General features: G+C 39.5%; 1 protein-coding gene across 11 annotated transcripts in view; it reads right to left on the bottom strand.

Moving 5' to 3' along the window:
- Positions 1-1,049: 1,049 nt before the first annotated feature.
- Positions 1,050-13,176, bottom strand: part of LOC147029875 (inositol 1,4,5-triphosphate receptor associated 2-like) — a 261,910-nt gene continuing 249,783 nt past the window's right edge. For 10 of the 11 annotated variants that reach the window (XM_085873334.1, XM_085873330.1, XM_085873335.1 and 7 more), the window contains 3 exons: positions 10,222-10,317; positions 5,237-5,295; positions 1,050-1,667 (listed from right to left, as the gene is read on the bottom strand). In XM_085873334.1, the coding sequence (XP_085729460.1) occupies positions 1,496-1,667; positions 5,237-5,295; positions 10,222-10,317 (327 nt within the window). In that variant the 3' untranslated portion in view covers positions 1,050-1,495. The remainder of the gene's footprint in view (positions 1,668-5,236; positions 5,296-10,221; positions 10,318-13,176) is intronic. The other variant, XM_085873336.1, reaches the window with a different exon arrangement.

Here is a 13,176-nt window from a genome sequence, read left to right on the forward strand (position 1 = left end):
GTTTGATGGCTGCTTGAAGTCTCTGCCAGTCAGCCTGAGTGAACTGCCAGACTCGTCAGCACTGAGGCGGTTCGCTAATAATGATCAGAGAGATGTCTACTTTGACAAGCACGTGGTCAGAGGAACCGATTGGAGCGGAGGAATAACAACAGACATTTTCAGGGAAATTGGTCAAAATCAGATCCAGAAGAGATGGAGTACCTACCATTGGTTGAAGTCGGGAAGTTGACCGATTGAGTAAGTCCCATTGAGTTGCAGAAGTCTTTTTCTGAAGTGCAATGGCAGGTGAGAGAGGTACCCACACCCAGTCAACTGGCACGATGGCAATTGAAGTAACGTTTGACGATGCAATTCACTGCACTATGCAATTGCCGTTTCGTTATCAAGTCAATCGGATGAAAATTCATGATTTTAGAAGTTTGACCTTTTTACCTCAAAATCAATTGGTTTCCCCAAAAATAGCTGGTCAACGTGGATTTTGAAATTCTCAATGAGGCACGACACAACTGCTGTTAAATTTTCAAGTCAATCGGATGAAAATTGATTTTAGAAGTTTGACCTTGCATTGACCTTCGACCTCAAAATAGTTGGTTTCCTAATTCAGTGACCCAATCTGCAAATCCTGTTCAGCTTTCAAGTAAATTGGATGAAAAATGATGATTTGACATTTGACCTCAAGATGACCTTTGACCTCAAAATCAATTGGCTTCTCAGTTGTGACAACCTCAACAACTTGGTAAGGTTTCATGACAATCGGTTGAGAATTGTGACCTGTAGGCGATTGACAGACAGACAGACAGACAGACAGACAGACAGACAGACAGACAAACAAACAATAACAAAGTCGAGCGACTCACATACTTGAAAAATCTTCCATTTTGCAAGTAACAAACAGGGTCAAAACACAATCTCTGTCCACCAAAGGTGGACTGAGGGAGCTATAAAGGCACTTTGGAGAGTGCACACCTCCACCAGGCTGAACAGGTTACGTTTTACAGCCCACTGATAGGCCAGATCTGCATCTGCACTTAAATCAAAATCAAGTCAGCTTGTACTCCTCTCAAAAAGTTTATTTTGGTGAGGTGGGTGGATCAATAATCGATTGCAACTTTATTCACAAATAAAATATAATCCAAAGATGAAATAGAAAGCACAGACTCTTGCTGACATTTCCTAAACATCTGCAGGTTGCTGGGATATAATAAATCAAGGTTGCAATACATGCTTTTTTTAAAATACAAGAGAACAAGAACCAGGAAAGGAAAATTAACAAGGGTTCTGTAACAAACAAAGGTGAGATGACCGAATTTATAAAGCAACAGCAATTCGGATATTAAAGTGATGAAAAGATCATATAAAGCACAAAAAATTAAACTGAACCATATTCAACTAAAATATGTTATTGACGGTAATGTTAAAAATATGAGGAACTAAACGAACAAACAGGAAATGCATTACATTCAATGAATGCATCTCCTCAAGGGTTTAAAAACAGTTACATCGGCGGTGGCTCCCGCCAGGTTAAGGACAAATGTGGCCAGAGGAAAGAACAGAAGGGATGGTTTGAGGTGGTGGTGCTGTGTGGCCCACAAGATGATGCTGCAATGATGAATAGCCAAACACAAGCAATCAAGCAGAAAAAAAATAGCAGCCAAAGTAGAGTAGGTCTGCAAGAGGGGAGGGGCAGGTGTGCATAGTCATCATGTGTTTCAGGTGAAGCTCTCATTTAAACAAAATAAAGAAAGAAAGAAAAGCTGAAAATATTCAGCTTACCGCAAAAACAAATAAAAACCACTCCTACCGCAATTGTGTCATTCTTTGCATTTTTGTGGCCGACTCAGCATTCCCACCAGGACACTTGATATCAGGTTAATCTTCATTGAACTGTGTATCCTGTGTTTGTCCAATCATCTTATGTCCGTCCTTGTATACATTGTTTAAGGACTGTGACATCCACTCATGTCCTTGGACTGCACAAAGTACATGTGCAAGTTCCTGCATGAGCCTTTGATGCTACAAAAACCCCAAAACTTCCTAATTTGAAAGGAACAGAGGCCTCACACGAATAAATGATAAGCACGATTCCAATAACGTGACGATCTGATCTTTGCCGGTACTTTTGAAATGAGGCTTTAATATTTGACCTTTTTTCACAATATGTTTCGTCATATACAATGCACCAGCGATAATTTACAAAGAAAATGAAAAACAAACCCTTATTAGCTTATGTTTAAGACTCCCCTGCTCGTTTGAAAGTCCATTTTGCCATGGAGGGGAGGCGAAGACTACGTCGATTCAGAAATTTTAAATTATTGAACACATTTTGAGGAAAAATAAATAAGAAAAAAAACACATTTGATCAATTAACGAAATCCCATCCCTCTCCTCCACTCCACCTTGTTTCAACCTGACCAATGCCCTCTGCTCTTTTTGGGCAGTAGTCTGTGATGATGCCCTGCAGATAATCCAAAGTTTAAAATTCTGCTCCATACTTCCAAAGTTAAATTAGTAGTAAACTCGTTTTATTTTTCACCAAAGACATTATACTCGAATGTGAGCACAAACAAAATTGATGTAAGAGATACGCAAATATGGAAGAATTGCAACTCCATGTAATCTTTCCCTTACCGCCTCCTCATTCTAGCCTTCCCCTTCCTCCACCCCTCCCACCCCCATTATATTAGTTTTATATTCCCAAATCTTCAGATTAACCTACCATTCTTGATTTTGGTGAAAATATAGTGCATTAAATGTTATGTTTTTTTTTGTGAATTCTCGTGGATTGGCTCACTTCGCTCGCCTACCCACACGTCGTTACAGGGATTTACATCACATATTTGCTGTGTTGTCATGATTTACACCAATCACATTGCAAACACTTATTTTGTTCAAATTTATTTGTAATATTAAATTTATTTATAATTTATTTATAATCTAAAAAGGTCCAAGTAGTCTAAAGCTCTGAATGGTCAAAGTTCAAAACTATCGAATCTATTTGAAGGGTGGAGGGGTCTAAATGGTGTTACGGTCTAAGGGGTCTAAAGGTTTAAAGGTTCTTGGGGTCAAAAGGTGTCAAGTGTGGAAAGGGTCTTTAAGGCAAAATGGATTTAAAGGGATTTATAGGTGCTCAGGACTTTTTGGTCATCTGGGATCTTTTGGGTCCTCGGGAATTTTTGTGTCTTTGGGGTCTTCGGGGACTTTTGGGGTTTTAGGGTCTTTGGAGTATTTTAGGTCCTTGGGGACTTTTGGGTCATCAATGTCTTTTGGGTCTTCAAGGTCTTTTGGGTCTGAGGTCTTTTGGGTCTATGGATATTTAGGGATCTTAAAGGGTCTTCAACAATCGAAGGGGTCTCAGCAATCTAAATGGTTGAAAGGTTCATTCCAAAAGTACGCAATTAATAGACATACGTATGTGGTCAGGGTGCAACTGACGTTCAAACAGTAAGTAAACAATAGACATATAGTCACACGGCTTCACTGCCTCATGGCTTCATGGATTGTACTTTTAGTTTTTAGCTTATCTGGAATTAAAATTCCAGAAAAGGTATGGCCATCACGCACCATACGTCTGTCTCCTTTTTTGACTTCTCCAGCCAAACCGCTGGGGCGATCCGGCTGAAATTTGGCAACAGCATTCCTCTCCTGACTGGTAAGAGGAATTACAAAGCTCGTTCCGGTCACATGACGAAGTAGGTCAAAATGGCCAACAGTAAATTTCTTCAAAAATCTTCTTCTCCAGACCTACCAGTCAGAATGCTACCAAATTTGGGTTTACAACATTAACCCAGGATATTAAATTGCGAAGGTCATGCCAATCACATGAGCGGAAGTGTGTCAAAATGGCCGACAGTCAATTTTTGGGAAAATCATGTAAATGCCTTCAAAAATCTTCTTCTCCAGACCCACCAGTCAGAATGCTACCAAATTTGGGTTACAACATTAGGACATGGTCGTGATGTTAAATTGCGGAGACCAGAAGTGTGTCAAAATGGCGGTCTCGCAAATCCCTTCCAAAATCTTCTTCTCCTGATCAACCAGTCAGAATTCTACCAAATTTGGGTTAACAACATTAGGCCAGAGTAGTGATGTTAAATTGCCGAAGTCATGCCAATCACTTGACAGGAAGTGTGTCAAAATGGCGGTCACGGAAATTCCTTCCAAAATCTTCTTCTCTGGACCGAGCAGTCAGAATGCTACCAAATTTCGGTTACAACATTAGGACAGGGTCATGATCTTAAACTGCGGAGGTCATGCTGATCACTTGACTGGAAGTGTGTCAAAATGGTGGACTTCGTAAATATTTGGGAAAAATCACGTAAATTCCTTCAAAAACCTTCCTCTCCAGACTCATCAGTCAGAATGTTACCAAATTTGAATGCCAACATTAGGCCAGGACACAGATAAGCTGCAGGTCCAGTGGCCCTATTCTTATATCTGTAGATTAGTAGTGATCAAGCGATAATGATCGACTGTCGTCCTCAACCCAATATATTATCTTGCTTCTTCGCAATTTCTTTCCACTCCCCACCCCAATTCCTCCGCTTCCTCCCACCTCAAATTTTCCCACTTTCCTGATGCATGCACACAATTAAAATAGCCCCAGCACCAACACTCTAGATTACAAGGTGTGAACCGTTTGTTCCCTCAAAACTTCGCACATGTACTGAAGCGTCCCACAGAGGAGGAAAGGAGTGTCCGAAATGGGTCAATGTCACAAAGCCCCAGATGGAGTTCATTAGTTAGGTTTAAACCATCACCAAAAGTCACAAGGGTGTAATGCACAGCTGCAGAAACTGTCTCAGCATTAAATAACGCTGAATGTATGAAATGCATCGATGAAGTGCCGAACGATTCAAGCCTTATAATTTATTGATACGTCTCAAGCTTTCGATACAGCCTGGCAACCCACCTTGCTCTCAAATCTTTGCATGTGGCATCCTTAATTATTTAAAGAAAAAAAAATTCTGGAAAAGCAAAGAGCTTGCTGGTCTGCTTTCTAAAAAAATTCAAGCAGAAAAAGTGACAATGTAATTTCTACACTAAGAGTCGACCAAGTAAAAAGGAAACAGCAGCTGAAGGAGGACTCTTAACTCATTCATATATATATATATATATATATATATATATATATATATATATATATATATATATATATATATATATATATATATATATATATATATATATATATCTATATCAAGGAAGGCAATGAAAACTGACTGCATGTATCATATACCTGTATGCACAGGGTGCTTTGGTCTTCAGATTCTCCTTTTCATCTTCAGGTGGTTCAGTCTGGTCACCAAACAATGGCAAAACAAAGTTGTCATAAAAACCACAACATAATGTATCAATAAAACATTACTGTGCAAAACTATGGATTATTCCAATGATAATTATACAGGGTGGCCATAAAGTCTGCAAACATAGAAAATATGTCATTCTGTTACAGTTTGAAGTGGCCATGTGGAGTGGGCTGCACGCTCGAAAGATCTGAACCCCTTTGATTACTTCTTCTGGGGTATGCTGAAGGCGCAGGTTTATTCAGGTGAAAATCAGACACGAATCATCTGAGGCAACGCATCATGGATGCATGTGCAGGGATTGATGGAAATGCTGCATTAATGCACCTCGTTCATTGCAATTTTGCACAGAGCATTGAACTGTGCATTTTTCATGAGAGACAAAACATTGAACATATCATGTATTCTAATGTAATGTCAATAAACCATTTATAATGTATATTCGCCCATGTTTCCAGACTTTATGGCCACCCTGAACTTTACATTTTAGGGTAAATTCATCAAATTATCAGTGATAAGTCATATGTGTTTATTATTTCGAATTAACAGCCTTTATAAATGTGCATGAATAAACTGCTCGAGTAAATAACAAGATCAGTGTCATTTTATCACATCAGTCAACACTTTGCAATTCTAGCACTACCTTCTTGAGTGCCATCACTCTTCTACCGATCCTCTCTGGATACGACTGAAGCACTTTCAGGCATATTGTGCCAAATATACTGTAATACATTCCACAGTGCTGTAAGGTTTGTTGGGTTCGTCTTGTTCTTCTCAGTTTCCAGGTAATCCTATTTGGCCTCCATGAAGCTCATCACCAGCTATAACCTTGTTCTCCAAGTACTGTATATATTACAGTAGAAGCATGTTTGAGATCATTCCTATTGGAAAATTAATCTTTCTTCCAAATAAATGATTTCTCCAAGGAATTGCAGCATGGCTGAAGATGCAGGGAATTGCAGCATCTGCTTTTTAAAACAATGGGACCCTAACAAAAAAGAGGTACAAGTTTTCCTCCAATAAAAGCTGCTCGATACAACAAGCAGTCACAAAGCACCCCCCAGGTTTAACAGTTAGCTGCAAGCATTGTGTGCTGTAACATTCATTCGAGATCTTCAGAGAACAAACTGATGTCTCCCAGATTTAAAAAAAGCTCAAACTTCAATTCATCAGACTAGAGTACCTGATTCCATTGCTCAGTTGTCCAATTTTGGTGCTGCCTTGCAAATTTCAGTCTTTTCACGATATTCTGTGGTCTATTTACTGCAACTCTTCCATGGAGAACTGCAATCAGCTTTTTGTACACAGTGCTGGAAGAGATGTTAATGTTCAGGCCTGTTCTCATTCCATGTCAGCTGCTGACCTGATTTTCTTCGATTACACAAGCTGAGCAACTTCAAGTGCTTATCTTGCCCTGGGGAGGTTCTTCTGGGTCTACCTGGCCTTTTCTTGTCTTGTATGGAGCCAGTTGACTTCAGGCGTTGCAAAGTGTATCATCTCACACCGTTGTAGATATTCAGCTTTTCTGCTATTTCCCTCAGTGTGTCCTCACAGAGTTTTGATCTTCACATGCTGTTCTGTTGAAAGTTACTTCCTTGGCATCATTCTGAAACCACTCAGACTTTTCAAGCAAGGGAACAAGCTGATGAAAAACTAATTTCACATATTCACGAGTTTGCAACTTATATTGTGGTTTCTAGCAATTCAGATTAATGTGACTGTTGTTGGATACTTCAATAAATCATTGTTATTTAGTGTTCAAAAATTCAAATTTTCTTTGTGATAAGTGGATATTAAGAGCACATGATAATACTAGAACGGCACTCGGTAGAGCGCATACATCCACAAGGCTGAACAGTTTACACTTCATATCCCGCTGAGAGGCCGGATCTGCATCCAGACCTGAACCAAAATCGAATTGGCTTGTTATCATCACCTACCCAACTCATCCACCTAGTTTTTTCATAATTCGTCCACAACTTTTCAGATATGCTACATATAGTTTTTGGGCCCAACTCTCAATGGTGAGGAATCACTTTAAAAATTCTGGTAACCGGATCCGAATCCGGATCTTCACCAAAATCAAAATAATTTTGTCCTTGTCACACACCCAACCTCGCCACCAAATTTCTTCCGAATCAGTCCACAATTTCGAGATATCCTGTTCACAGACAGACAGATAGGGGGGGAGGGTGAAAATATAACCTCCATCCACCTTCGGTGGTGGAGATAATAATGTATGTCGCAAAAATAAAACTTTTTCAATCTCCTGATTTATTACCCTCGCCGAAGGAGAGAGTATTGCATTTTGGTCCATTTGTCTGTTTGTTTGATTGTTTGTCAGCACAGAACTTTTGTGTTTTTCTCCGCAACTGCTCGTCAGATTGAGACGAAATTTTCACCATAGGAGTGACTGCTCATGTAGAATGTTTTGTTGATAATTATGATGTCATAGGTCACGTAGGGTGACCATAGGTCACGTAAATAATCTGAAATAGGAAGATTCAAAATTGTTCAAGTACGTCTAATATACAAAGAATAGCCATGTTGGAAAAACTTTGGACCTCTGTGTCTCTGAAAATGCACGAAGGAAAAAACTGAAACTTGGCACATAGCAAGTACTCATGGGGAAAAAGTGTGATTTTTTATGACGTCATAAGTGTCTTCGGTGTGACTTTATAATTGCATATGTAGAACACTACATCCGATCAGTATGAAAAATTATGTCATCTCGGGATAAAAAAAAAGAAAAGAAAACAATATTAAATTTTTTGTTTAAAATTATTTGAAACTTCAACTGCATAGACATGTCTATTTTTGTCCGGCGATAAAATATTTCCCTGGAAACCACCCCCCCCCCCCACCAACCCCTATTTACATTCATTCTTATGGGGCAATTGGATTTGGTTAAAGTTGTTTCAGTTAGTCACATTTTTCAAGAATGTAACGACAACGTTAAGCGAGGACTGTGTGTGTGTGTGTGTGTGTGTGTGTGTGTGTGTGTGTGTGTGTGTGTGTGTGTGTGTGTGTGTGTGTGTGTGTGTGTGTGTGTGTGTCTCATTTGAACGTTGTTCCATTCACACAAACACAGCTTTTTTGAACAGATTAGGCTAATCCTGAAAACAAAAAACACCCACAATAAGTCAGACAGATCTTGAGAGCTAATTATCCATTCACAGCATACTTCACACCTCATTCACAGAGCTTCACAGGGCTTCACTCCAACACTCTTCTGCCATTTCACACTCCATTCTCTCCACGAGGTTCTTTATACAGACAAGAGAGATAGCGGTGCTCGCCCTGCTTCACCATAAACCCTTACAATTCGTTATCCATAGTCATCCTTTAGACAACGCACATTCAATTCCCTCCCATCTATTTATTCATTTTTTATTTGAAAAGTACATTTATTTACGTATTTAAGTAAAAAAATTGGGTTTAATAAGATTTTTGAACATACTGTGTGCCAAGTGCACAGGAAATTTAACGCTCAAATGCGGGAAAATCAACAATCTGTGGGTGGCATGCTGAGCAGCGCAACGCAGGGATTCATTCATGTTCCCATGTGCATCTGGATTTTTTTGGTGGCACCATCCATACTGTACTGTATTGTAGTGTTTTTGTACATGTTTACCTCCTCCAAACGCCACTGGTGTCTGTCGATTGCCCAAAAAGATTTGTACGCAAACATTTTTAGGTTTTATTATTATTATTGTTATTATTATTATTATTGCATGTATTTGTAGCATTAATTTATTCCTTTTTTATTTAAAAGCAAATTTTATGACATTTTTATGTAAAAAAACAAAAATTAGGGTTTTTAATTTTTCACACTAGCCCCACATGGGAATTTATACTGTTTATTAAATTTTACACACCTCTCTCTCTCTCTCTCTCTCCCTCTCTCCCTCTCTCTCTCTCTCTCTCTCTGTTCGGAAGTACAGAGTGTGTGTGTGTGTGTGTGTGTGTGTGTGTGTGTGTGTGTGTGTGTGTGTGTGTGTGTGTGTGTGTGTGTGTGTGTGTGTGTGTGTGTGTTATGTATATAGTATATATAATTATAAATGACCAGGATGGAACCAACATTATAAATACATGTGGAAAAATTACAGGCCAAGACCAGGAATTGAGCCCAAGTCCTCTGACAAACCGTACCAGTGCTCTGCCATCTGAGCTATCTGGGTGACCCACCGGCTGAGCAACGCAATTCTTCCACATATACCAGTGCCACTTTCTTCCCCCCGCTGCTTCCAGGACACTCGCTGCCAACCATAGGAGCAGCAAGGGCCTGCTCACGAGAAGAATAACTTTCTGTGCTCAAAAGTGTGCGTAGAAAGTGAGACCCTGGTTCATAATACTCATGAAGCTTTTCTCTTTCCAATGGTAGCATACAAGTAATGTTGACGAGGTGGTGCAACAAAATCGATTTTAGGGGCCCTTTTGAAACTTGGCTCCCAGACTAGCAAAAACAAGTAACAGTGGCCAGTAGAAGAGAAGAATGGGAAAGAATCAGTGTGTGCAAAAGAGATCATGTATGTTCCACTTCAGTATAGAACTTTCAGTGTTGACAATTTTCCTTGTACTGTCAAACGACTTGTATATTAAAACTATGAAGCATGGTCTCCTACAAACACGAAGAAAACATGTTGTGACTCCAACAATGAATGCCATGCTGGTGATATCTCTGACTCATGTTATTTGTTAGTTGCAGGAGGCAATGTCTGAAAGGGAATATTTTGATGGTTTTCAACAATGTCCAAAGTGTCCCTGTAAAGTTCGACCTTCAGATCGACAATTCCCCAAATTAACTTCACGACCACACTGAACCCTGCTGTGAGTACATGGTGCTGACACAGGATCTCACACAACCTGTAGGTAGCACCTTTTGTTGCAGGAACAATTGGCATATACAGATACCTACCTGCAGCGAGGGAGAACTATCAATGGGGAGTGCCGTTAAGCCCGTGTAGGAAGGTGGAATACCACAGAAAGGAGAAGGTAGCTGTGAATCGACTTCCTGGACATGCAGCAGACAAGAAGGTGAATTAGTTACCGTTTTTCATTGTAGACCTTCCTCATCTTTAGTTATTTGTTTTATGTGGAACTTCGTCCATTAAATGTATTAATTTCTACTTACTCTGTTTGCCACCATCATGGGTGCCTTGTCTTACAAACTTTGCTATCTCATAATAAGTTGCCAAATAAAATCATGCACATTAGAAAAAAGGGAATCCACAATTTCCAGTTATAGATGCAAATACTGTAATCACTTGTGTATAAGCTGCATTTTTCCCCAGAAATACGTGATCAAACTTTGGGGAACATATTAGCCACTGAAAGTGAAAGCTCTACTTCTGCAGATCTCTCACAATGATACAAGACGAACGTTCGTTACTGGGTACCATCATCTTAAAAATGTAGTGCATTGTGGGATGTCTTATGCAACACTGAATGTATATTTATTGTTCTGAATAACAATTGTTTCAAGAGAAGAATTAAAATTGTTTGGTTATAATACATTTGTTTACTAAACTAAAACCTATTATCTAAACTTCAAAAAATATGCACTGCCTTAGCAGCAAAAGAGCTTGGAGATTAACACATGCATCTGAAATTGATAATCTGAAATAGGAAGATTCAAAATTGTTCAAGTACGTCTAATATACAAAGAATAGCATTCAGCACATCTGAACTATTTTTAACCCATCATTCTCTTCCCATCAAGAAAAAACATGGAAGGTGTCATCAACAGCGCCATCAAGCATCTGAAGGCAAATAGATGCTCAGCTCAGATTCCGTCAGAATCGTTTTGCTTCAGATATACTCACAGCCCTTATCCTGGCATGGCCACAAAAGCAAAGTTCCAGAGGAGAGATTTGCTGCCTTTGACATCAAAAGGCAGCATTTGATAGAATCTGACATCAAGGAGCACTGGTAAAGCTCCGTTCAATGGGGGCAAAAAGAAAAAAAAATCCTTCAATGCCTGGAGTCACACAGATAGAAAAGATGATTGTGGTCGTCAGGTTACACCATACTGTCAGGTGCCAGTGGTTTAAATAAGAAGGCCCACCACCATCGGATGGACACAAAATACTGCCGACAAAGCAGCCCCATCCACATCCTCATTCAATGCTTCTTTGATCGATTCATATCTCTTCGATTTATTCCCCGGTCTGTTTGCTAGTTATCTAAGTTATGAAGTTAAACAACAACCATCCAACAGTAGTGGCAGATTTCCTGAAGAAGGAAAGTGTAGTTACTTCACAGGCAGTGTAGTTTTATAGAATAAGCCATGCTTTGAAGAAAACAAAGAAAGGAGCATCCTTCTTGTATGCTCGTCATTTACAGGTTAAAATCTATAGAAGCAAAAAAAAAACAAAAACAGACAAACCAATAGGAACAAAGATTCCACTCACTGAGAAAGTAAACGATTCTTAATGCATCGTGCCAACTTTGCAATCATGTCCATTTGCATTGTGCTGCAGATTTATAACGATATCATATAGAAGCAATTTATTCTGGTAAAAAGCAAAGACAGGAATAGAAAGAAGCTGGCATGGATAGGCAAGGAGGCTATTAGCTGCAAGTACATATAACATCAGTGAGAAAAGTGATTAAGATAAATATTCTATACAAAATATTAGCAGTAAATATAGATTGCAGACTCAGAACAAAGATAATTATATGTCAGCAATTTCAAATTGGGCATTTTTTCATCAACATGAACAAAATAAATGACAGGAGTTAAACCACAAGCAAGAAGTGCCTTTACTGGAGGAGATGAGTATATGGAGCATGTTGTATGTTGTAGTGGTGTGAGCTAGCCTGCTTCATGCACCCATATTAAACCAACACATGACGTTGGGAAGAAACTTTCAAATCCCATACACGACATGTATTAATCCATGGTCAACTAACGTCCTTACAATTTATGTTAAAGGACACAAATCCCCTTCTGGTAAAAGCAACCCCCTTCTGGTAAAACTATCAAAATCAAGAATCACTGCTCACCTTCACTCTTTCATGTCTCTTTTTTCCCACCTTTGGAACAAACTCCCACAGACTCTTCAATCCCACGCTTCCCTCCAGGTCTTCAAAACAGTTGTTCACCACCATCTCTTATCGTTCCCCATCCAAAACCACGATCTTTTATACCCCTGCTAATCCACCCCAAACCCACCTCCTTCAAATTCCCTGCTTTCCTTCTTGAAAGTCCCTGTCCTGTAAGGACCTGAAAGTCCCTTGTTTTCCTTGTGTACCCCGCTCCATCCCTCTCACTTCCACAGAATGATCTCCTCATGGCTCTGTTCCCCACTCTTTTTTCCTTCCCTTTCCCACCCCTCTTGTCTCCTGCTCCCCTTGTACGTTCTGTGTGCTAACTCTTATACGAGCCTCGACAACGTATTTAAAAAAAAAATCTACTAATGTCTGTCATTATACGCAAAAGCCCCCCCATGAGCCTTAAATCAATGTAGAACTGTTACCACAGCATAGGAAACCATACCATGAGTTAGCGACAATGCAAAGTTGAGGTAAACTTGAACTATGGAATTTTGGAAAACATTTTGGACCATCAAGGAATGTCTGTGTATATTTACTATAATGGAGCAAACATTGATGTCACTGAAACTCCAAAATTGGCATGGTGGCAATAGCAACCACTTTTGGTGGCAAGCTGGTATTACAAAACATTGTCCTTCATCTTATGATTATGGAGTGTATGTTGTGATCAATAAAATTTCTTTTAAAAAGGACAAAAATTATAAAGTGCATTTCCAAGACTGTGCCACAGCACATTGCCTACCAAATGTGGGCCGAGAAGGGTACTCCAACCCGAAGGGCGGGAGTGCCCACTAGTATTATCAAAAAGGATTAT

The sequence above is a fragment of the Eptatretus burgeri genome, chromosome 3 (assembly GCF_056783735.1).
Source record: "Eptatretus burgeri isolate ZD-2024b chromosome 3, Ebu_testis_v1, whole genome shotgun sequence".
NCBI classification, from domain to species: Eukaryota; Metazoa; Chordata; class Myxini; order Myxiniformes; family Myxinidae; genus Eptatretus; species Eptatretus burgeri.